Genomic DNA, 27,091 nt, shown 5'->3' with positions numbered 1-27,091 from the left:
AAAAAGGAAATCATTAAATGGCTTTTATAGTATATATCTAGAGGTCGGTCCCTGTTTCGCTCGGGAAAAATCGTAATAAAAATTTTACTTCTCAATATTTCGTCGGTCTCTGTGCTAAATTTTATCTAAATCTGTCCTGTAGTTTTTTAGTTTATTGATTAGATACAAACAAAAAAAAAAAACAAAAGTGCAAATCGTTTCTCGGGACTCCGGGACATTATAAGCATAACCGCTGATAGCTAACAATAGCATTCCCAAAGAGGGTTGACGACAGCCTGGCGCTCGGTTGTAAAATCTCAAAATTGATTAATTGAAAATTGATTGGTTAATCTTTTACACAAACCCTGGAGTTTGGGGCGTCACAGCATTGAATGTAACCTGATTGCAGCACTGAATATGAATCTTATTCGGAGTTTGACTATCGATGACCATAACACTAAAGTTTGTTTACAAAGAGGGCGGAAAAAATACATTGACCCGGAATGTTTTTCGCTATTGCAAACTTCTTCATTGTAGCGGTCACGAAAGTTTGAATACAAGCAATATATTTTTTCACACACAATTACACGGGATCAGACATTAATTCTACACGAGTGATGTTCGTTTTCCTATTTTTTTGGAAACTAGCTGACTATCTCGGCTTCGCCCGGTTAAAAACTATGGTAAATACCATATTAAATTATACACGCATAAACCTTCCTCAGTAATTACGCAATAGTTTTATTTATTGCTAAACGAAGATTTTGGCCAGATACAAATATAATGGCGTCTACATAAATAGAAAGCTTGACTACGCCTAATTTTGAAGTTCAACAACCATATTATTTCAATAAGATACTTTAACTTATTTACTGCCAACTCAAATACTACAAAAGATGACGGATTCCAATCATCTAAGCAAACACATTTTCGAAACATAGCTAAGAACACTCTCGATTAAATTCTCTAATTTTCTTTCAAATACGAATGAACTAGATCAAAATCGGTTCAGCCGTCTGGCTTCTATGACACAGACATACAGAAACACAGACTCGTTAAACGTATAACTCCACTTCTTCTGTAGTCTCTCCTATAGTAGTAAATTTCTTCACAATATTACACCGTTCGTGATAATGGAGTCGATTTGTCTGTTTATTTCCAATCCCCAAACAACGTTAATCCCTTTCATTATAAATTCGTTAACATTAACAAATATTTCTCAAGTTTAAAGCTTCAAGCTTCCATTTATATAATGGCTCTTGTTGAGAATTTTAATAAAGGCAAGTTCTTAAGGTTGGGTAGGAGAGGTCATCGGACCTATTACAACTTTTGCAAGTAAGCAGAAGTAATTAATTTGTGTTAGATAATGCTATTAGTCTGCCTCATATACAGTCATATACAGCATCACGAACCTAAATTTGAAATTTATTTATTTGCTTAAATGGAGTACAGTCAACAGCACAACAAGTTACCCTGCATGAACCTTTATTGTGCTGTAATAGCGGCGAGTTTGCAATGAATTTGGGTAGGTTCAAGTTCTGTTGACTGTACATATGGTAGAATATTATGATTAGTTTCATATATTTAGCCAATACTGCATGACATGCAAATTATGGTCTTAAGTCTTAAAATATAAATTACTAATTAATATGACAAAATTGTCCCAATGGTATTCATTACATTATAATTATCCATTAAAATCTGTCAATCATCAATCACTATCAAATTGTCCTAATCAAATTTATTGCGAATTCGCCCCTATTACTGCGGCATAAAGATTAATGATATATTGACATACGGTCGATTGTACTTTACATTTTGTATTTTGTACAAAAATGTTTAAATATTTATTTCTTTTCGTGAAGACTAGATGACTAGACCATCAGTAATAAAAAAATAAAAAATTAATATTAGGACCTACAAATCACACAGATTGAGCTAGCCCCAAAGTAAGTTCTAGACTTGTGTTATGGGATACAAACTCAACGATACTATATTTTATAACAAATACATATAAAGATAAACATCCAATATTCGGGCCAATCAGAAAAGATCATTTTCCATCATGACCCGACCGGGGATCGAACTCGAGACCTCTCAGTTCAGAGGCAAGTATTTTACCACTGCGCCACCGAGGTCGTCGAGAACATAACATAAGGTACATTTTATTAACTTTTATTTACGAATAAAGTCGCGAGTGCAGTGCTAGTAATAAAAAAGAATATTGTAACATGAACAGTCCTATTCTAGGTTGGAGCCACATACTATGTATCTCATCTAAGTGTAACACGAAAGTCTTGTGTCAGTGTGACAATATATCAGCCCACCCATTCATTAGTAAAATCCTCACATTGTCCCACATAAAGGCGAGTTCTCACGTAATTTCTTTACGCGTCTCGTGTAAAGTTTAACCAAGTTGTTAATTGAGGTTGGGCGTAATACACAAGCGAAAGCGATCACAAAGCTTATGATCTTGTAAAATTATTTATTGTAATGTCATTGCTAAGATGTTGAACTGTTTAGAGTACAGTCAACAGCACGTCAACCTGCCCTAATTCATAGTCTGTCTGTCTGTCTGTCCCTGTATGTATATGCGTAGATCTTTAAAGTTACGCAACGGATTTGATACGGGTATTTTAAATAAAGTGATTCAAGAGAAAGATTTATATGTATATAACTTGGATAATATTGCACTTGTGCAAAGCCGGGCGGGTCGCTAGTAACATAAATAATATAACCTAGTAAATATAACGCGGATCTTATGGATTCGCATAGATAACGTGCAATATAAGTCGCGTATACTTGTGAATTATTGTATTTTGATTAAAACGAACAAATGTGCCGAGTAGGCAAACACGAAAAGACACAATATAGTCTATCCATATAGGCAAAAGCGTTATTTGCTTCATTTAGTCCTAAATAATGGAGGGCGCTCCAAGCGTACTAATACTAGAGACAATGTTGCCAACCAAATTTATAGTGCTATAAACCCAAAGAAACTAATTTGCAATTGTAATATTACTGTGATTTGTGGAGCTAAATTGTACTAGATTGTGTAATAATATATAAAAAAAAACTCTTTTTTTATTCTGTAGTCGTTTTGTATCACATGATGTCTTGAATTATAATTCAAAAGTTAAACGGTTAAGCATCGTCATATTGAAGTAAATAATTTGGTAATTAAATAAAATAATTCCTACCAATATTATAAATGCGAAAGTTTGTGAGGATGTATGTATGTTAATCCTTGCACGTGTTACAGTTTGTGAGGATGTATGTATGTTAATCTTTGCATGCAAAATCTACTGAGCGGATATTTTTTTTAAACTTTATTGCACAAAATTACAAAAAAAGTATTTTGTACAAAAGGTGGACTTAACGCCACATGGCGTTCTCTACCAGTCAACCATTAGACCAAAAAGAGATAGCAAGATGGTGCCATAAAGTGGAAAATAGGGAAAAAATAAATTAAAAGAAAACTTTACTCTATTTTATAATAAGATAAAACTAATAAAAATATTGTTATAAAATTTGGTAAACGGATTGAATATAACCTGGAATAAAGCATAAGGTACTTTTAATCCCGAAATTAAATAAATAAATATAAATATATAAGGACAAATCACACAGATTGAGTTAACAAAGTTCGAAACTTATGTTATGGGATACTAACTCAAGGATACTATATTCTATGACATTATACATTATATAGATGAAAATTTAAGACCCAGGTCAATCTGAAAAAGATCATTTCCCACGGGAGCGAAGCCCCGGGGCTCAGCTAGCATTTTAAGAAATATAATTTGTTTTGTCATCACTCTCATGAATCTCTAATCATATGTTACAAAGAAATTGAAGTCATACAAACCTCAGAGAGATTACTCTCGGATACAAGCCATAAAGATTAAACTCTTAGCCATGAATAGATTAAAACATATGAATATAATACAAAACGAAAAATTTCCTATTCAGTTGCGTGAAGTTCAAACGGAAATTATTTTTAATATTATGTTTTTGGCATTGAGTAGTCAACGTTTTGTTCTTTTTTCAAATCTACTTGTTCAGAATAAACATATTATTTTAGTCCAAATGTTCTATGTAAAGAGTAAAGACACATTTTATATGCTTTTATTTAACTTGCAATATATGTAAGTGTATGTATGTTCGGGTGGAATCATGTATCTCAAACTCGAAATAGATTGAGCTGAATTTTTACACACATAGTTTGGATTTTCATCCAAACTATGTGTGTAAAAAATGTGTCCAAACTATGAATTAAATAAAATAATTCCTACCAATATTATAAATGCGAAAGTTTGTGAGGATGTATGTATGTTAATCCTTGCACGTGTTACAGTTTGTGAGGATGTATGTATGTTAATCTTTGCATGCAAAATCTACTGAGCGGATATTTTTTTTAAACTTTATTGCACAAAATTACAAAAAAAGTATTTTGTACAAAAGGTGGACTTAACGCCACATGGCGTTCTCTACCAGTCAACCATTAGACCAAAAAGAGATAGCAAGATGGTGCCATAAAGTGGAAAATAGGGAAAAAATAAATTAAAAGAAAACTTTACTCTATTTTATAATAAGATAAAACTAATAAAAATATTGTTATAAAATTTGGTAAACGGATTGAATATAACCTGGAATAAAGCATAAGGTACTTTTAATCCCGAAATTAAATAAATAAATATAAATATATAAGGACAAATCACACAGATTGAGTTAACAAAGTTCTAAACTTATGTTATGGGATACTAACTCAAGGATACTATATTCTATGACATTATACATTATATAGATGAAAATTTAAGACCCAGGTCAATCTGAAAAAGATCATTTCCCACGGGAGCGAAGCCCCGGGGCTCAGCTAGCATTTTAAGAAATATAATTTGTTTTGTCATCACTCTCATGAATCTCTAATCATATGTTACAAAGAAATTGAAGTCATACAAACCTCAGAGAGATTACTCTCGGATACAAGCCATAAAGATTAAACTCTTAGCCATGAATAGATTAAAACATATGAATATAATACAAAACGAAAAATTTCCTATTCAGTTGCGTGAAGTTCAAACGGAAATTATTTTTAATATTATGTTTTTGGCATTGAGTAGTCAACGTTTTGTTCTTTTTTCAAATCTACTTGTTCAGAATAAACATATTATTTTAGTCCAAATGTTCTATGTAAAGAGTAAAGACACATTTTATATGCTTTTATTTAACTTGCAATATATGTAAGTGTATGTATGTTCGGGTGGAATCATGTATCTCAAACTCGAAATAGATTGAGCTGAATTTTAACACACATAGTTTGGATTTTCATCCAAACTATGTGTACATAAATTCATTATTATGATAAGCAAGATGGTCGCCGGTGACTCCTCAATGAACTCTTTAACGGTTAAACGTATTAAACGCAATAAGATCTAAGACAACAATACTTATCTCATTTTAACACAGAAGTAAATAGGTAGGTATAGAAATCAGCAATTTTTATCGAGGTTTTAATAACATGCCAGTGCTTTGGTGTTGCCATCTGCAAAAATGACGTTAACGTAGAACATAATCCCTTATCAGCAGCCCATGCACGTAGCGTGATTTTCTTGCATTATAAAAAAAGGGACTACGTACGAAAATTACCATCGACTTTGAGGTTCAGTATATATATTACTTATCCTTACATATTATAAAATAAAGTCCTCTATCGCGTTATCTGTCTGTTCGCGACAAACTCAAAAACTACTGCACGGATTTTCATGCGGTTCTCACCAGTAGATAGTGTGATTCCTGAGGAAAATTTAGATGTATAATTTAATATATTTTTATCCGAGAGAAATCGGGACGGGACGCTGGTTTTTAATAATTTTGTAAACTAAGTAATTATTTATCAAACGACATACATTTTGCACACATGTTATGCAAAAACATATATTGGAAAATTAAAATACATAATTATGTTGTAGGTTTTTATAAATATGGAAAATTGTCGAATGTAAATAAAAAATATGAATCTTGGTAAAAATTAACAATCTCAAATAGAGTTAAAGTTTTTTCCTTTGATAAATCAGTACCCTAAAAACAACATCCCTTTTTACGCACATATTATACTAATGGCGGCGTCCGTCTCTGCTCAAGGAAATCCTCTGAAATAGAACTCTTAGTTAAAAAATATGCGGTTTCTGCGAAAAAATAAATGCGATTTGTCAAAGTGTGTGAGATACTTATATAGGAGACGATTTGGGTCACTATTTTGTACGTTAGTAAAAAAATATAATACTTCCACTTTTATTCGATGTCGGTTCCACACTATCGTCGAATTCGGACAGATGCCGGAGCAAATGGATGTACATTGCGTAGTATGTATAAGTGCTTTTATTTACCGCAATGAAAAATTTACAATGTATACCGAAGCCTCCGAATTTTGGTGAACTGTTCGCAGATAGTGTCGAGTATAAGACTAATGAAAATAAATCATTCGGTTTCACATTATATATTTAAAAATATCTATTTTTATAATATTTCGTGATTTATCCCATATAATATTGTACCATACTGTGTGAAGAATATTTGGATAAAATTTATCACTTGTAAGGACCCACAGATCGAAGCTAGTTTATTTCTAAATTTAGTCTAAAACAAACATTGTTAAACCTGATTCTTAAATCAAAAGAATATTCCATTTATAGTTCTAAGAAGCACCAATGTACAGCACCAATGTACTGAACTAAAAATAAGTTTCAAGTGAAGAGCTATTAACAACTTTAATATCCGTTATTGATTGTTGAAAAGCAAATATAGAAGCAATACATTCGCAGCACTGATTTTGCGAGCACCAATTTTTATAGCACCTTTTCGTTTGATTTCATGTTTACACGCAAAATTAACCGAAGTACATACATTATAATCGCATGACAAGTTACATTTGGAAGCGGTGGTGGTGTAATGGTTAAAACGCCCGCCTGTGGATCGAAAGGTCCCAGGTTCGAATCCTACTCGTGCCACATGAGTTTGTATACAAATCTGACTCGTATATAGTAGTTTTCATCGACCATCACTTGCTTCCGGTGAAGGAAAACATAGTGAGGAAACCTGCACACTGTGCAGTGGAGAAGGCAATGGCATACCACTCCATTAATAATGCCAAGAAAGTTGATGTGTGTGTTTCATTTCACATAATGACCACGACCCTCAGCCATGAGGAATACGGCTATGAAGAAGAAGAAGTTACCTTTGGTGGAGCTCTATGCTGTGGTGATATCGACGTAAAAAGTGATGTAATTTTCATTAAATGTGTATAGCTTAATGTGCTGTTATCTGTGCAGGCGGAGGGCAGATGAAATATCTGACCCACTTGTGTCGTAAATTAGGAATAGTGTCTACACTATTGATTGTAGGTGTATTGCTAAGTTTTGTCTTTATAGGTATGATGCATATTCTATTTCTCAGATCTGAGAATATTGGTGCTAGGGAAATGGGTGCTATTCAGCACATAAAATAAAGACCTTTATGGTTGAAACACGATGAGTGGAGTTCTAGCTTCAGCAACAGAAGCTGAGCTTGTTAACCTAATTATATTTTTTAAGGGCGTTTGAAAGTGGAAACTCTGAAGAAATAAGTATTGTTAAGCTTCGAGGCAGGTAGTTAATTGAACTATTCGTACCTGCCTCTCCTTAAGCATCTATAAATGTTTAGTTAAACGTAGGTTTTAGTTGGATAATAATTAAGCAAACATATAAAAAAGCCTGTTAAGAGGATTTTTTTTATAGAAAATGAAAAATTGAATACTCTATTAAATTTATTAATTAAATTGAAATTCGACATTACACACCTTTGAAAAATGGATCTGTATCTTATCTTTGCTTGTTCCTGATTGTATCCGGAGCTGTGACGCCGCACAATAGAAAAGTGAAATAGAACGAATCAACCTATAAAACATAATTTCGATCAAAAAATTGAATTTCAAACCGTTCATTTGGAAAATTGCACCCATGAAAGTTATTCGAACGCGGAACTCAAAATGGCCGACAACATTCAAACATAGACCCCCAATATCTCGCTATATAGATAATAATAATAGTTGGAGAAACTTCGCGATAGCAGTCGATCGGACATGTTTCGATGAGTTTAATAAAAAAGTTTTGTTCGCGTGTCATTTAAGTGCTTCTGTGGAAGCACTGTTGTAGTTCTGTGGTTCCAGATGGAGCCACCAAATTCACCATTTTTGTTTGTTTATTTGAAAAAAAAAACAATCGATCGTTTTAAAACTTATCATCATGATCACGGGGTGCCATTTTCGAATTGAAGTTTGGAGGTCAGCATACGGAATCCCTCGCGGCTTTGGGCCGCTATTTTTAGTTGGTTGTATCTAAGTCCGGTCCAATCCTTTATGTCATCAAACCACTTTCGTCAAAGCACTTTTTTCGGCGGCCAGGAGGTCTTTTGCCAGGAAAACAATTAAAACTTATAAGGCAGAGAAAGCAAATATCTAGCAAACTAAAGATCAAATGATTTTTAAGATTTTTAGAGTTACATACCCAAATGGCAAAGTTCCTTTTAGATTCCACTGTCCATCCGTCTGTCATCAGGCTGTATAACTCATGATTGTGAGACAGTCGAAATTTTCACAGATGATATGTCTGTCTATTGTTACTATACCTACCAAAAAATACTAACAAAAAGAATAAAATAAATCCTATACAACTAACGTTACTTTTTATTTTATTCGAGAAATCGCCTACATCAGTTAAGTTTCCACAATTAATTAACTCAAATGTTGTCACATTTTGCAAACATAATATTTTTCGGCATTTTCATAGACGATACGGAACACTTCGTGTGTGAGTTCTACTCGCACTTGGCCAGCTATATTTCTTAAATACTATCATGTAAGATTCAAACTTTTGCAACAGATTTGTCAATGAAATTGTTAATTCCTGAGTTAATCTTATTTTCTTTGGCAAAATTAGCTTTTAACTTAACTTTTTATGACGGAGAGGGAAAATATTTAACCGACTCCCGTCCATTACATAGAAGTTTACAACCAGACAAATTTCGGAAAGGCTTTAATTAAATTCAATTAAATAATTTATAATTCTAAACAAGAAATTATTTGCGATGTTAGCTGTAATGAAAACAAATTACTAGGAAGTTGTTTCATGTTGTGATTGGCTGTTGATTTTGTTACGCTGTGGGTTTATTTAATGTAAAGTATTGTTCATGTAGAATGGCCATAAAGTTCATTGCTCCCACTTACCGATGACAGAGATTGACAACATTCGGCTGCCATTTTGTTTGACAGCCGCACAATATATTTATTCGAAATTTGTTTACTTTGTTTTTTTTTGTTTAAAATGGAACCACAACCCGATCCCTCTAATGTGGAAAAGCCAAGACTACAGTGGTTAAAACGTAAAGAGTAACAAACCAACACAGTTATTAAAATAGAATTAATATCGTGTACTTTTAAATAATTGTTGACGATTTCTACTGTGAACTTGTATGACCCCAACCCTATACCAAGTTACCGTGTGTACACAATTTTGCGATACATTTCATATATTCAGAACCTGTCGTTTTTGAAATTTGGAAAACATAGTACGCTGGTGTCAATGGACTTTATGGCCAACCTTATTGAATTTGACTTTAGATATTCTTATTTTTATATAAAAGTGTGCTGAATGGTGATAACCTCGGAGACTGGCCACATACAAAAAAAGAAAAATTTGAATTGAACGAAAAAAAGCTATGGAAGCATCAGTTAAAATGTAACAAAAATAAAGCCAGTTATTATCAATTTCTTGTTAATTAGTGTAAATAAGTGATAGATAAAATAATAATATGGTGAACACAAATCAATAATTTTCAGTTTAAGTGTAGTTTTAAAATTTAACAATGTGTTATTGATTTGTTGTTAATGTTAGGTATTATCATTATTTCATTACTTGGAGAGGAAAATAAAATATTTTTTCAATGGTAAAAAATGCTGACTATCTATAAATATAACGATGTAAATAACTAAACTAGTCAAAGAATACCACTAATATTACAAATGTGACAGTTTGTGAGAATGTATGTATGTGTCTGTGTATGTTTGTTACTCTTTCACGCAAAATCTACTGGACCGATTATTATGAAATTTGGTACACGAGGTAGAATATAACCTGGAATAACACATGCGGTACTTTTTATCCCGAAATTCCCACGGGAGTGAAGCCCTGGGGCGCAGCTAGTAAATAATATTTTCAAAAGTACAATCAATTCATTACATATCTATAAGTTATAAGAGACTTGTAAAAATGAAAAATTTATTGACAAACTAATAATCGAAGTCTATCTCTTTCACTCTTCAAAGTATCTCTTATACCGACGCGAATGAATGAACATTGCGTTGTTTGTATGAGAGCTTTTATTTGCCGCGATGATAAACCAGCAATGTGTACTGAAACCATCAAAGTTCAGCAAACGACAAAAATCAACAACCTCTAATCACTAAATAATCAAAAAATACAATTTCAGACATACCCCATACTGTTAATAATGCAAAAACTTAACACGATAATTAATATGTGTATCTTTGTTGAGCTGGATGCGAGTCCAGTGCAACTAAATGCCACTGTCGACGTCGAGCCTCGCCGCCGCTGTCTGCTGCAGGCTGTTGGAGCTGGTTCTCACTCGGCAAATCAGAGATGCTATAATAATTGAGGAAAACCTATCCACACCAGCCTCAGCTAGCATCCCTGAAGCACTTCAGTGACGTTCCCCGGAAGGCATTATTGAACTGATTACGAAGAGCCCTGTATGTCCTTACTGTATAATGTGTCCACAAGTTGCACAATTACTATTTATACAAGTCACTGAGCATCACACGTAATGGGCGCAAAAGGTATATATCTCTCCCTTTGAGAGTACTCTACAAGCCTCGTTTATCTAATTAACTTATTTGCGTGATCTTCGAGCCATGCGGTCATTAATTCTTATCATTTATATGCCCATTTCCGTTAGATTCGGCGTACATTGCTGGTTTTTCATTACGGTAAATAAAAGCTCTCATACAGCTATACGCAGACGACAGCAACCAGAGCCACTAATAGGTATATTGTTTTTTAAATAATATACAATTTTTCAAGCCGTAGACAGTGACCGAAACAAAACACTAGTATATCGATTTTTAAATATTATAAAATATTTTAAGTCGTAGTCAGTAACATATAGTACACACACATACAGTAGTAATAACCGAAACAAAATCGAACTCCAATGATCATATGTGTAGAATTCGACTATCTGTACGTTTGTTCAATCATATAGCTTTTCATGACGTCAGTGAAGCTGAAACGGAGTTTTATGATGGAGTGGTTTCGTCTAAATTGTGTGTCGATTTCATTTTCGTCGTATATTATGTGCAGGCTTGGCATGCCAGTAGTTTGTAGCTTTTTGAGTATTACTTTATAATATAAAATTGACGTGAAAACGTGAGAATTGCTTTATGTCGTTCGACAAAATGGTTTAGATAATGTGTACAGACAATCCAACGCTTTTTGGCTGAGGACGATGCCATTGACTCCTCAGTCGAAAGGTATAGAGAAAAAGTGAAAGTTAAACTTGGTAAAATGTGTAAATCTTCCCGATTTTAACATGTTACCATGGAAGTGGAAATCATTGTTATTATCAATATAAAAAATATTAATATTTGCTTCGAGAAGAAATCATACATTTCTATATTCATGTCCCAAAAATCATTAAAATCCGCCCACCATATGCTAAAGAGCTAAGTTTCTACATAATTTTAGGAGGAAATGGAAATTCCGTATTAGAAGTAAATAAAAATAACAATAACAAAATAAATCTTTCGTTAGAAAATCAACTTCGTCGATCATTCAAAAGAAACAATCAATTTCTAAACTTTATGTTTGAAAATAAAGCCGCGTATCCACAGCCTCAAATAGTCAAGTATTTTAAAATCCTACAAGAACAATGAAACAAAATTTAGTCCGAATAAAATTGTATCCCAAATTAAAATATATACTTAATACAAAACTTACAAATAATGTTTTAGTTTTAATATTTAATTAATTAGTTTCATTTGATTAATATATAGAAAACATATTCCTGAAACAGTAAAAAAAAATTTTAACTACAATTATGTAGTAGTCTCAGGAATTGGCAAAAAGCAGTAGTATCTATCTGATAGATCTTTAATCGATCAATAATCAGATCAATCAATTAAAATATTATTTACGTGTCTGTCCAGTCCATCGATACTATATACCGAATGAATGAATTGGACAAAAATGATTTATATTTTTTTAAATATGTATTTAATTTTTTATTGACATTACATTGTGTATACAATTTCTCATTTACAATATCTATACGTTAAACTACATCTAATTATCTACAAATATGCCAGTCCCTGCTGTTCGTTGCCTTGAGGTAGCGTGCCAAGAAAGCTGACAGCATGGCCATTTTGAATGCCAGGCAATGCTTATTCTCTGGGCGAGAGATATACCAGCCTTTAGGTCACTTTTTATCTCAATGATTTTGTTGGTGATGGCTTTATATAATTAGGTTAGTTAATTATATGTTAGTGTTATATTTACACTGTTCTGTTGTGTACAATAAATAAATGTGTAGCATTGGAACTGCACCATATCATCAAAGCTCAAAGCTTACCAAAGTTGGACATTTCAATTTCAAAAACAAAAAAGTCTTACGTGTCTTTTTGATTGTTTGTTATTTTTGTCTCTTTTGATTAACTTTGGATAGATCTTATTTTATATGATTTATACTATTTGTGGGCCCTTTTTTGCTGAGTAGTTTGGCGTTGAATCCCACAAGATTAGCCTCATCCCAATCGGAGACAGCATCGTTTATTCCCGAGTGACCCCTGCACTAGAAAAATATATTTCCCTTGACGGTGTTGTCATCAGCCTATCCCATCGGTTTTAGCAGACTAGGTATTTGTTGTTTATACTTTTTGTTGTCCAAATATCTTACAAACATAAAGCCTGAAAACATAACACCCCTATTCGGGATATCGCGTAACTTCGTTCCGCAAATAAATCCGAGTTTAGCCGGAAGTCGCCGATTGTAATTTATCTTTACGGCAGCCGCACAATCGCACTTTAATTAAGAGTAATCTCACAAAAATACCGTCAGTCCACTGAAATGTTGATTACGGCACGTGTTCATACCAACAATGGCGAAAAAAGTATTTTTAATAGTATTTTTAACGCAATTCTTATTGACGTCAAAAAATTATTTAAATCTAGGTATAGACTACCGGTGATCGGAATAGAAAAGTTACATAGAGTGGTTTGCAATGTCAACTTGTACATGGCTCAGTAACACAAGTCGTATTTCAAACTAACTAATGAACTTTGTGATTTAATTTTTATCTAATTTCGGTTGTACAATTGTGCGTAATGATTTTATACATAAGGGATTTAATGCTTTTCCAGCCCAATAACTTTAAATTATTCCATTTTATAAATATTAACAGAAGCCAATTTCCATTCAAAAGATCAAGTTTTCTATATTGATATTTCAAAAAGTGTACGTGAACAACCCTCAAAGCCCACCATGCTACACGAGTCCTACCGATCATTACAGTGCAATCAGGGGGAAACATTGACACGAGATGTAGGCCAAATTCCTTCCCTTTGTTTTGTCCGTTCGATGGCATCCACCATTTCTCATGAACCCTCTCATCATGTTCGACAACAGTTTCTAGCAAGGACAAACATATAAATAGACACTATAAAATAAAAGTTCTTTCATCATACATATAGTGTATATTATTTCTTATGAATTAGATTTAAATATCTTGAAAATTGTGGTTTACAATTAAAATTTTCTCTTGTCCGTAACTTTGCCATGGTTTTATTGGAATATGCGCTTCTAATGTTAAAAGTTTAGGTTCATGTTATTGTTTGTAAAATATTCAAATTCAATTAAAATCCACTTTGCAGTTGAGTCGAGATTGGAAAACTAAACCATAAAGTAAAATTTGAAATCTTTATAATCAAGTTTCAAACAGAGATGTCGTTAATCATTTTGTCAATTAGCAATAAATATAATTTGGAAAATCATTTTACAGTTAGACCTAATCGGCTAAATGTGTCTCTGTTACATATACTAGTAGTTTGTAGCTTTGGTAAACATCATTTAATTTAGATGGTGTGGTCCATAAATGTTCTAAAATGTATTGTTGTGATCTTATGTACTTTATGGTTCGCAATAAAGTATTGAGTATTGAGTATTGAGTATAGATTATGACGTGAAAAAGTGCCTGTGAAGGCCTAATTTCTGAATAAATGATTTGATTTTGATTTTGATTTTGATTTATATTATAACAGAAGATGAGGTATCTATTTGTAAATACATCTGTGGTTTGTTGTGATGAATTGTGTTTTTGTTCAGGGATTTGAATCAGAATTGCATCTGCTTATTGTGAATTCGCAAGACGTTTCCTTATTTATTGCATATTTATCACGTTTCAGTCGAAATGTTGAAATATTCGCGGCGATTTTTCATGTCAAGTGCTCGAGTAAGCAAATAAACACGGCATCCTCCTGTAATATTTAAGTGCTGTCTTGTGAGTTTTAATAAATAGGTTTTGTGGTGTCAAGAAATTGTGCTGTTATCATAATACAATGGCAGTTGTTTAGGCACAAACTTCATATTCTTAAACCTACCTACTTCTAGATAGGTAACTTTCGATACACGGTCTGAGTTCCTCCTTTTTGGCTGAGAATCCTTTTTGACTGAGATTTCAGCGCGTCTCCGTGAGGTAACGGGCGATCCAAGGGCGGGCAGTAACTTTGCACAGAGGATTGCCATAGCGGTTCAGAGGGGTAAACGAGCTGGAATCTCTTTATTATATATGATTATAAATTTTGTAAAAAATATATGTAACTTTTTAATGTTTTATAAAAATAAAATTCAATTGATATTTGTAAACTATTTACGAGATAATAATTAATAATGAAACGCGAAGGTTTCAAATTACAGCGGTATAAGACAAAGAAAAACATTGAGTGAAATAGTAATTCAAAGTCACTAAACTGAGAGCGGGTTGCACCAATCAACTTTGACGTGTAGATAAGGGGTCATAAATTCACAGTTGAATCTTCAAAATTTAAAAATTAATAATGGACTCTGGGCTCTGTGATACAGCCGAAAAGAAACCGGGACCATGCTTAGATGAGATAAATAAAACGTCTTTCATTCCCTCTGCTAGTAGTTTGTAGCTTCGACATTCATTAGTTAATTTTACATTTGACTCTCGTGTCCTATAATTAAGTATTGATTTTTTTTCTACCTATGTATAAAAAAATAGAGTTAGTCCCTATGTAATATGATAGTAATATGATTCACCGAGTGGAGACACTACGATTTAAGTTATAAGTTTAACGTGTCTGTCTGTATATCTGTCTGCAGCATCGTCGCTCCCAAACGGATGTTTTGTGTCATAGATAATTTTATCCCGAGTGTTCTTAGACATATTTCATGATAAAAGTTGTATATAAACTGGTTGCTGGGCTTTAGTGTTCCCTTGACATTTCATCTCCCTCTCATCTGAGGGTATTCCGGGTTGCTTCCATTGAGCGTTGGAGCCCAGTGTTCGCTTCCCTACTTTTGCGTCTCCACTTCGCGCGGTCGTCGGCATCCCTAGTTGTCAGACCAATGGCACGCAAGATCTTCCTTCGATACTATTTACTGAAGAATACACATTTTTAAATACGATAAGTGCTTCAATATTTTTAACCCCCGACGCAAAAAGAGTGGTGTTATATATTTAATGTGTTTATATTATATTATGTAAGTAGTGTTTCTCAGTAAGTGAAATACCATTGTATTTTTTATGAGAAAAATAAAGTTCTTTAAACCTATGTGTCTGTCTTTGTATATGTATATCTGTCTATGGCTTGTATTAATGCCATATTTTATTTCCCACTCGAGTTTCACTGCAACATCATTTGTTACAGAAGATGGAGCCAGAGCTAATGGAAGAGATGGAGGATCACACCTCTCGCTCCTTCCTCACCACGGCGCTCGCTGCCGACCCGACGGAGAAGTTCTTGAGAAACTTCACTAACACTACGATTGCCAAGACAGACTTGAATGTTTATTATTTTTATGATGTAAGTATTTTTATTGTTTTTCCATGTCTGGATACGGAAGAAAAACATATAATCCACTTAGTTATAATATGCTATTTATATATGTATATATTTATGAATGGGCCATTTAAAAAATTATGAAATAAAAAAGGGAGTGATTGAAGTCTCTACGACAATTATTAGTCGTAGAGACATCTAAAAGTGGTTTTATAAAAAAAACGGGTAGTACTCCGGGAGTGCCGGCAGAAGTGAAAACTTGAATAATATTAACGCTGTGCATTTTTGACGTCTTACGAATTTTCGATCACGTGTCCTGACGCGAGTTTTACATTTTCTACCCATCACAACAAGTGCACAACGCCGCTAAAGAAGTTTTCACTTCAAAAATACAAAAAAAAAAAACAAGAGCTTAGTAAACAAAACTGCTAATAAGTCAGTCTACGTCAAGCGCGCTAATGAGGCGCACTTTTAAAAGCTAAATTGAAAGCGTATCAGTAATATTGATAAGGCTATCACTCCACGCGGTGGTGCCAGTATGTCCATTACGAGATTAAAACGTTATGTGGAAGACTCGCTTCGTGGGCGAAGGTTTGCGGTACATATTCGATATGTGGGTATTACCCATGGGATTCGATTTTGCATGGATTTGCCAGATAAATACACACACCTGAGCGTTCTCTAAACCATGACGCACGTGCAATCTTGCTTGTTCTACCACCTGCACGCTGATAGATCTGTATGACAGCACAGATAATTCTGTGTAGGCATTTTATTGATCTTCAGTAATATGATTCACCGAGTCGAGACACTACGATTTCGTTTTTTCTTTTTTTAATCCCCGACGCAAAAAGAGGGGCGTTATAAGTTTAACGTGTCTCTCTGTAGCATTGTCGCTCCCAAACGGATGAACCGATTTTCGTTTAGTTTTTTTTTGTGTCATAGATAATTTTATCCCGAGTGTTCTTAGCCATATTTCACGATCAAAGTTGTAGCGAAATGAATATTAAAAGTCGGGGGGTTTTTCAAATAAACTTGTTATTGGTTGCTTCGAACCCAGGTGGAAAAAGTAGCAAAGCGGTTGCTTTCCAACTTTTTCGTCTCCACTTCGCCCACTGGTATCCCTACTATCCCTAGTTGTCAGACCATGGCTGCATGCCATATCATCTTTGACGACATCGAGCCAGCACGTTTTGGTTTTCTCCACATAGATAACTACCGTATCTTAATCAAGGAAAAATTACTTAATTTACCCTTTGCAGGACACCTTTACATCTGTTAACAATTAAACTTATTTCGTGTCTCGTTTAGTGTCCGTGAAAGGGTTAAAAAAATCAAACAAATATAGTTAAGCACACTTTCACGCCGTCAGTCACGAGAGTTTCTCAAATTTACTTTAAAAAAAAATTGATCTCAGAGAGATGTTCGATTACTCGATCGATGGTCCCTCTAGGGATCCCTCCCGTACCATATTTTCTAATCGCACTTACACAATGATAAATCTCTTGGCTCCTGTTCTCTTAGGGACAATGTCATTAATTAGAGACAATCAATATATCTCGTGGCCATAATAATGAAGTCACTTTGATTAATGAAGGAGAAAATACGGTTCCCAAAGTCAGAAAGAAAACACAATATGGTTAGTGAACAGGCATTCATTTATGAGGTACAATTTGCTTTTCATAGTAAATTTCAGGATAAATAGTACGTTTCAATATTTGTTTATACAAGCACTAGTTTTTTCCGTGGCTTCGCCCGCGTGAATTTATCTGCGAAAGCGGAACAGATATGATTTCCATACAAAGTTTCACCTTTTTTTTTGTTCTTGATTTTTGAAAAAAAAAAAAACGTAGCTAATATTTGAAATGGGGTATTAACTACGTGCTTACTAAATTTTATCAAAATCGGTCCCGCGGTTTTGCCGTAAAATCGGAATAGACAGAATTTCGCATTAAAAAAAAATAAACAAATAAAAAAATTTACATCGAAAATTGACATGGAGCGTATCATGAATTTAGGTAGATGACCTCAACTTTCTTACATAAAAATCTTGTAATACGGATAACTTAGATACAGAAGTCAACTACTATAATTTGGTTTGATATTATTTCAACAATAAATATAGACTGGTATTTACGGCTTCACTACACATTATAAGACAAAGTCGTTTCCCGCTTTCTGTCCCTATGTATGCTTAGATTATTAAAACGACGCAACAGATTTTGATGCGAGTTTTTCTACTAGATAGTGTGATTCCTTATGAAGGTTTATGTGTATAATTTGTTTTAAAGTCGAAGCCGGGACGGGCCGCTAGTCGTTTATAAATACAAAACATATATAGATACTATATGAACGAACTAGCGTGTTCAGTTCTCCAAATTCCCACTACAGTCATTACGAATCCAATGAGACACAATGAGACACGCCTGTGTATAATGAAACGTTTCAAACGGATTAAAGACACAAATCAAAGATGGCGTAGAAAGGGTTCCCGATTATTTTCACATTTTACTCTCTTCTTTTCGAACACCAGACACCAGTGATCGAAAAGACCCAGGTTTGAATCCTACTCGTGCCACATAAGTTTGTACACCAATCAGATTCATTTTATCAATAAAATTCATGCCAGGTGACTTGACTAAAGTCTGACACCAGTCATATCAGTTCTTATAGAGTATGTTGTTGCTAAAAGTTGCTAGCCTAAAAGTTAAATAAATAAATAAATATATTGGAACAAATCACACAGATTGAGCTAGTCCCAAAGTAAGTTCGAGACTTGTGTTATGGGATACTAACTCAAGGATACAATATTTTATAATAAATACATATATAAATAAACATCCAAGACCCGGGCCAATCAGATAAAGATCATTTTCCATCATGACCCGACCGGGGATCGAACCCGGGACCTCTCGGTTCAGTGGCAAGAACCTTACCACTGCGCCACCGAGGTTGTCTGACATTAGTGTTACGACTACCTCCGCCATCTAGTGACAAGCATACACACTACTGAACTAAACTGTCCACCAACGTGCAATGTTTTCTCACAATGTTTTCCTTTACCGGAAGGAAGTGGTGATCTATAAAAACAACTACCTATACCTGATTCAGATTGCTAACCAAACTCATGTGGCATGAGTAGGATTTAAACCTTGGACCGTTCGATCATAGGATGGTGTTAACTATTAGACCAGCAGCGCTTCTTGTACATTGAAATGATGCGTACAGTTAACCGCACGTCAAGCTGTTACGGACATAACATGTATCGAGCACTACTTTCGCGGCATCAGTCACGTCACGTCTCACCCTCATCAATTATCAAGTTTGCGTCTAAAATAACGGGTGATGTTAGATCCAATAGATCACCTCTCGGACTAAAAAGAATTTATTTACTTTACTATGATGCCAAAAGACGTCTGGAAGTATTGAAATACTCATACATCTATGTGCTATATTTGTATGATCAATTGTAATTTTCGTACACATTCTCAAACGTATAGCTTTGTTTGATTTATAATGATTGGCGAAAGTAAATACTTTTGGCAATATCTAAGTAAATTTAATTATACCGTAGATTCTTTTAAGAAATTTGTGTGACCAATTTTATGCTGTCAAAACCGAATACAATTTTTCTTTTATAATTTTTATCATATCGTAAGATTAGAGTGTGTTGCACCCGTAATTCAACAAAAAAGAAAAATAATCCCCGATGCACCAGTCATTTTTGACGTTAACTTTAACCTGCACAGAAAAATGTACGCCACAAAAAGTTAAGTTAAAGTTAAAGTCTAAGTTGACGACGCAACCCAACGTCAGCGCGCAGATAATACTTTACGTTTATGACTACAACGTGAATGTGAATGTAGATTTTTTGTGACACATTTCGAAAGCCACTTTGCATTGGTATTAGCACTTGGCGGACATACAATTCTTTACATAATTTATTCAAATGCTCGGTGAGAAATTGCCAAACCGCAGTCTAGTCAGATAAAATGATTTATCTACGACATTTTGCACCGCTGAAAATAGTTTTGAATATGAGAAAAGTACAATTTTTCTCTTTCTCTCTCTCTTCCTCTTATCGCATGTTTCCAATTGCATTCGGAGCTGTGACGTTGAAATTTCAACTACTCCGCTTGATCAAATGTCTTTCGCGCAAATGTCTTTGCGCGCAAGTGTCTTGCGCGCAAATAACGTATAAAAAACTACCTGCACCCCGGGCCTACGCTCCCGTGGGAATTTCGGGATAAATAGTACCCTATTTGTTATTCCTGGTTATATTCTACCCGTGTACCAAATTTCATAACAATCCGTCCAGTAGATTTTTCGTGAAAAAGTAACAAACAAGCACATATTATATTATACTTACATAAATCCTCACAAACTTTTGCATTTATTATATTAATAGGATTTTGAATTTAATCGAATTGATGACTACAGCAAGCTTGTGTCGATAAAGTAGGTAATTTTTGTAAAAATATTTATTTTTTCATAGAAAAAAATGTGTATTCTTTACAGACAATCCAGTTTTCAGTGATGTGGATCCTGTTCGTGGCGATCGTGGTTCTCAATTCCTCCGTCATAGCTGCACTCCTCTGCACCAATGCGAGAAAGAGTCGAATGAACTTCTTCATCATGCAATTGGCCATCGCCGGTATGTATTTTAGGGTGTTCACAGCTTGCTGATGAAGTGTCAGATAACCTAAATATAACATAATACACAGATAGAGTTAAAACTTGTATTTCACAAGTGTTCGATTAGGCTGGAAAATCACATCAGACAGATTTATCTAAAAGTTAGCTTATCTGATAAAAAAATAAAAGATTTGCAAAACACTAACAGATCGCAATATGATACTTAATCAGAAAGTGGTTGTTCTTATTTTTCCGATTATTTCTTCAAGAATATTAAATGTATACTAGATAATTGGTTACAGCGAAATGGAGAATTGTTTACTTTATTTCAGCTGTGGCTAAATAAATAAATAAGTATAAATATATCAAAGTAAAGCAAATTGTAATATAGAATAGAATGAAATGAAAACATGTTGGTTTTTCACTGAATTTGAATTCATTCTATGTTAATGATCGTCGAACAGTTGAAACATATATTTAAACTCTTCCTTTCGACTTCCCACGGGATATTTACAGGATAAGTTATTTATTTACAAGATAAGTTATATATTGGTCAATAAATAACTATTTACCTCAAAAACTTATTCGATACAAGACTATATCTTAATCCCTTATTCGCGTGGTTTCGATATTTATTTTTCGTAGATCCTATATTCCAGCTAAACAACATACCATAAGATATCACTCTTGGATAGCTATCACGCCTTAATGTAATAAATTTAGAAGTTAGGACGAATAAACATGTTTACCGTTGACAAAATATTTGAATCAATTTTGTTGTACGTTCTTTAAAAAATGTACCTACGATTATTTTTTAAATAGAACATAAACTTATATCCAGCATAGGTGTTTGCAAAAAAATAACATTATTTTTAATTCCTGTGAAAAACGCTACAAAGATACGTTAGGTGCCAGTAACATACTTATATGTATATTTAATTATAAGTAATTTAATAATAATTTATTAAAGAGGGAACCTGCACACGAATTGACAGTCTAATTCGTGTCGCTATGGTAGTCGTAAACGAACACACACGATAAAAAAGAAAGAGTTACATTTTAAACTTTTCTCAAATTATCTTGTATTTATTAAAATTACTATCTGGCTATTTACCGAAAAAAATATGTTACCAGAGAAAACGCAAGTTGATAAAATCCTTAGCCATTTTTTATTGTAAATAGCTGAAAATATAAAATGATCTCTTAATTCATCGCCATATTTTTTACAAGTAAATATTTCCTCTAACAAAACTTTTCTTCAAGATAATCACGCAATGACTCGCAAACAACTTTCTTTGTTCGCAATTATGAAGAACTAAACACACCATTAGACAAGGAATTAATGCTTAGTGGGACACAAAAGTTATCACCCGGATTAAGATAAGTATTCACCAGGCACATTCGCTTTTGTTATAAACTGATTACACTTAAAATCCCAACTCAGCGTACGAAAAACAAAATCCTCTGCCGCGTCTGTATTTCTGTTCGCGGATTTTCATACGTTATACACCAATAGATGAAAATGAAATGTGTGATTCCTGAGGAAGGTTTGTAGATAAGTATTTACCCGAGCGAAGCATGGACGGGGTGCTAGTTTACAATTAAATGTATTTGCAAAATATATAAAAAAGTTAATTATTTATTCCATATCATTTAGACCATTATAATGAATTTATTAATTACTTAGTAAATACTCTAAGTCAGTATTACAATTATTTGTTATGGTTTAGATCGGTAGGCATTTCTTGGTATGCTTTTAATAGGTCAGTAGACATCTTTGGTATGCTCTAATGAGATGAGCAATATGGTCGAGAGAGTATCAAAGATGTTATATCGTATGTTCCCGGTCAGTACGCATCATTAAACCCAGAAAATTCTAATGGAATTAAGTACTTTACTATAAACTTAATTAAGCGATGTTCAAGTAATCTTGAAAGGTTGAACTTTGACAATTACCTAAACAGTGATTTATTCCAGTTGGGAATTATCTTTAAAGTACTAGGTCTTCATTAATTATGAAACAGTTGGTGCTAAATACGTTGTTGAAATAAAGTTTGTAACTTATTTTACAACTAGCTGTCGCCTTCCGATATGCCTGCGGCTATAAATGGTCAACCTACGTCAATTCTCCAAAAAAAAAACCAAACATATCACATAGTTACTGTACTGTACATAAATAAACGTTAACATTTTGAATTACCTTATCGAGTATGTCATTTATTGACTAACAATGATCAGTATAAAATGCTGTTGTCTCAATTGTAGTTCATGTGGCACGAGTAGGATTCGAACCAGGTATCTTTCGATCACATGCGCGTATTCTAAATACTATACCAGCGCCGCTCCATTAATATTATGACATTGGCAACTTTCCATGATATTCTGGAAAGGATACATTCAATTTAAAAATGGCATATTCTTCTATTTTTCCTAAATAAAAATGACGAAGATAGACATCGTCAGAAAAATGAGGCATCTCTCAAAAATGGTTTTGACTGAATAAGTAATGTATCTGAAATTCTTACATACCCAAAAAATTACTTTCAAAACATTCATACATTTATAACGGTAACGGTATTACCAGTTTAAACGGTAATATCTGAAACGCCTTTGACTTATTAAATAATTGAGAAAGTAATTATGAAGTTAAAAATGTATAGAATTGGCTTTATAGAAATTACTTCACTCAATTAATTATGTTCGTTTAAGCCTAATTATAACATGAAATGAGTTTTTAACAAAAATAAGAACTTCTTACGAGCTAAATAATTATTTTCTAACATGCGTGGTTCATACACAGAACTTGGCTCTATGTCTAACTAACACTGTTATTCATAAAAAAAGATAAAGATACTCTAAACTCTTTTTGTCGATAGAAAAGTGACTAAATATAACAGCTTTTACATAAACATTTCGTCTAACCTAAAGCATGTTTTGTCTCGTTCTGTCGATAGAAAAGTGACTAAATATAACAACTTTTACATATACATTTCGGAAGATATTAATGGAATAAATAGCGCCAATGCTTTTAAATACCGCGCAAAACTGCGTAGCCCGGTTGAGCTGGCTTGACTAGTTTTCGTCAAGGATAATATGCGTGTGAAAAACGTGCCACGTAAGGCTACGAAAAGTGAAGTGAAGAGTATTGCTTTAGAATATGTATGCGAGAATTCGAAAATAGCCATAATCCAAATAAAATATACGTATTTCAGTGAGTGATCAGATGTGTACCGAAGCGACATCACAGAACACATAAGAGTTTAGATCACAGAACATTTTAGATTAAACATGGATTAATAAGAAAATAAAACAATTGTCTTGAAACAGAGTTGTAAAAGTGTATTAAAATTTTATTGCGCTCTTTATTGAGCTCGCAACTTTCGGATGATTTTTGTATGAGTGCAGTAAGAGTTTCATTTCAGTTGTAAAATTAAATCGCTATAGGTTTTCCAGGTGCTTTTAACATAATAGCTATTGTTTATTAAGTTTGTTCTCATATAAGAAAATAAATGAAAAAATTCATACACAGAATTAGATCTGTGTATGAAATTTTTCATTTATTTTCTTCGTTCAGATAAAAGATAGATTTTCCAGTGCATATAAATCAATAAAACAAAATCGCGTTGATTGCTATCAATAAATTTATGTGTATATGTAATCCTGATATTACGACAAAATGGCTACGTCAAGCGATAGGAATGCAACGCGCTGATGAAAAAAATTAGACCAATAAATCAGAGGATCCCTTTTAATCCTGAACACCCCTTATTTAGATCGTGCTATAATTTATACCTATAGGTAAATAAGGACAAGTCGTTGAGGGATTGCGTAAAAACAATAAATGTGTCCTAGAATATTGTGATATTGTACATACTGATGAATGATTTAGTAAAGGTGTACACTATAATCCTGACTTACAAGGTAAAGGACAATGAGCTTGTCTCATAGTTGCGCATCTATGACTGAAATACTCGTAGAATGCACATTACTTGTGTTACTCAGGAGAATCGAGTAGAAAATAAGTTTTTATATATGTCGTAAAACTATAAGTCGATTTTGTCTATACATAGGAGATATTAAGGAAAAATAATTATGAATTCTTTATAGACGTAATAGAAGCCAAAACATTTTTTTTTTATTTTTGTCTGTCTGTTTGTATGTTTGATCGCGCATCACGCAAAAACTACTAGATGGAATTCGATGCGGTCTTTACATTTGTATAGCGCAGTGAAATGTCAACATTTTTTTGGCCATTTTTTTCAAATCCTTTGTTGGGAGCCGATGCTGGATGCACCATTAAGAACGAGAAAACGCTCAGATGAGTGAATTTAAAATTGATTTCTAGAAACATAAATCTTTCATACAGACTTCGCGTCAAAAAGTTAAAACGTATAAAAATATCCACTAACAAGTAGAGAACACAGAATCGCGTTATTTGCTTTCTTTGTGTTATTTGTTTTCTTCTCATCAGCTAACACAAACATTGTGAATGTTTCCGCGTGTTCTTGAATCTATTTCTAACCTTTTTATAAAACTGTAAGGGTGTGTTCTCATTGTCTCTCTTACTTTAGCCATCATTATTCATATGTATACAATCACATTAATCAACTCACTGCTGGAGAAATTTGTATAACTTTTCCCGTTTATATATCTGAACAAAAACAAATTCATAATATTTTTTTATTTTTTCTTTCAATTGAACTATTGATAACTCATTTTACACTTTTAAGGCATTTTTCTTCTCAACATTGGTCGTTCCGAAATGCTAGTAGTTTGTAGATTTGGTTGGCCTATGAAGGCCTAATTTCCGAATAAATGATTTGATTTTGATTTTAAACTTTCACATATAAGTATGTACTTAAATAATGTAGAGGTATTAAAGGCACGTACCCTTTTTTATAATTTTGTAAAAAAGGTACGTACCCTTTTTTATAATTTTGTAAAAAAGGTACGTACCCTTTTTTATACTTTTGTACCATAGATGTTTCGGATCGTGTTCGGGGTCTCATGGTTCTCATGGTCACCGAGCAACTGACACGTCGAAGGCGTCCGAGATAAAGAAAGGTTCACTTTCACACACGTTCACACACACAAATCACATTTAAAAAAAATAGGTTCACAGTTTGCGAGGTACGGCGCAACAGATGACACATACAAAGACTTCAAATTACAATACCAGTTTTCGTTGAAGTTCGAGTGGAGTTATTCATTAGAAACAGATAGATCAAACCCGAAATAAATGAAGTAACTTTATGTGTAAACTAGATAGACGTTTAGAACAACAGCCGCATACAGAATTATTACTCTTCAAAATCAAGCGATTCTCAACCCCAAGTCATTGCAATAAGACGTGTTATGATAACAACTAACCAATGATGATTTGTAGGGAAAATGCTTTTGTTTGAGATTAAATAAGGAAAGATTTATGTGATTATATACTGAGTAAACGTTTATTATGAAGTAAATTTGGTTTGTAACAAAGGAAGTTAACGGTAATACGGATGTTGTCTGGATCAGAAAGAAAGTACAGAGTGTTAAAGCAATCATTTAATATTATAATGTAATGATATTTGTGTTTGTGTAGGATACTATGTTTTATTAGCACCGTCCCGGGAATGTAATTTCATAATATTTTATGGATAAGAATTGATGCATAAGACAACGGGATTCAAAATAATAAGTCTAGGAAATTGCTTTCTTCCACTGTCAATGAATATATGTAATATTAAATTTAAATTTATATTTCAAAAATGGTAAGCCCTTCTGGCATAATAGGGACCAACACTGTTTCAATGAGTTTCTTACGGCATTTCTTCTCAGCAGTGGTCGTTCTGAAACACTAGTAGTTTGTAGCTTTGGTAAATATCATTTAATTTAGTATATAACGTTAAAAGTGCCTGTGAAGGCCTAATCTCTGAATAAATGATTTGATTTTGATTTTGTAAATAAAAGTGATGGTGTAATGCTCAGACACCCATCTGTGGATCGAAAGGTCCCAGGTTCGAATCCTACTAGTGCCATATGAGTCACACAAATCTGACTCATGTATAGTTTTCATAGACCACCACCCGTTTCCGCTGAAGGAAAACACCATGAGGAAACCTGCACACTTGTGTGAATTGGAGAAGGCAACAAAAACACTCTAATAATAGTACCATTAAATTTGTTGTGTGTGTTTCATTCCATGTAATGACCCTCAGGCAATACGACTCTGAAGAACTAACTCCATTTTTAGAAAAAGAAAAATGTCGGATGTGGCGTTTTGGCAAATGGCAGCAGTATAAATTAGGTGGAAATATGGAGTTGTCTCAGTTTCAGATAATTAGTCCATTTTTTTACACAAAACC

General features: G+C 33.5%; 1 protein-coding gene across 1 annotated transcript in view; it reads left to right on the top strand.

Moving 5' to 3' along the window:
* The window catches only part of LOC128670903 (cardioacceleratory peptide receptor-like), a 90,922-nt gene that overhangs the window by 54,602 nt on the left and 9,229 nt on the right, over positions 1 to 27,091 (top strand). The window contains exons 2-3 of the mRNA XM_053746921.1: positions 15,978 to 16,133; positions 20,628 to 20,763. Of these exons, the coding sequence (XP_053602896.1) occupies positions 15,981 to 16,133; positions 20,628 to 20,763 (289 nt within the window). The 5' untranslated portion in view covers positions 15,978 to 15,980. The remainder of the gene's footprint in view (positions 1 to 15,977; positions 16,134 to 20,627; positions 20,764 to 27,091) is intronic.

This window comes from Plodia interpunctella, chromosome 6 (assembly GCF_027563975.2).
Source record: "Plodia interpunctella isolate USDA-ARS_2022_Savannah chromosome 6, ilPloInte3.2, whole genome shotgun sequence".
NCBI lineage: Eukaryota > Metazoa > Arthropoda > Insecta > Lepidoptera > Pyralidae > Plodia > Plodia interpunctella.
Note: the sequence above shows the minus strand (reverse complement) of the source record. Positions and strands in the feature narration are given on the sequence as shown.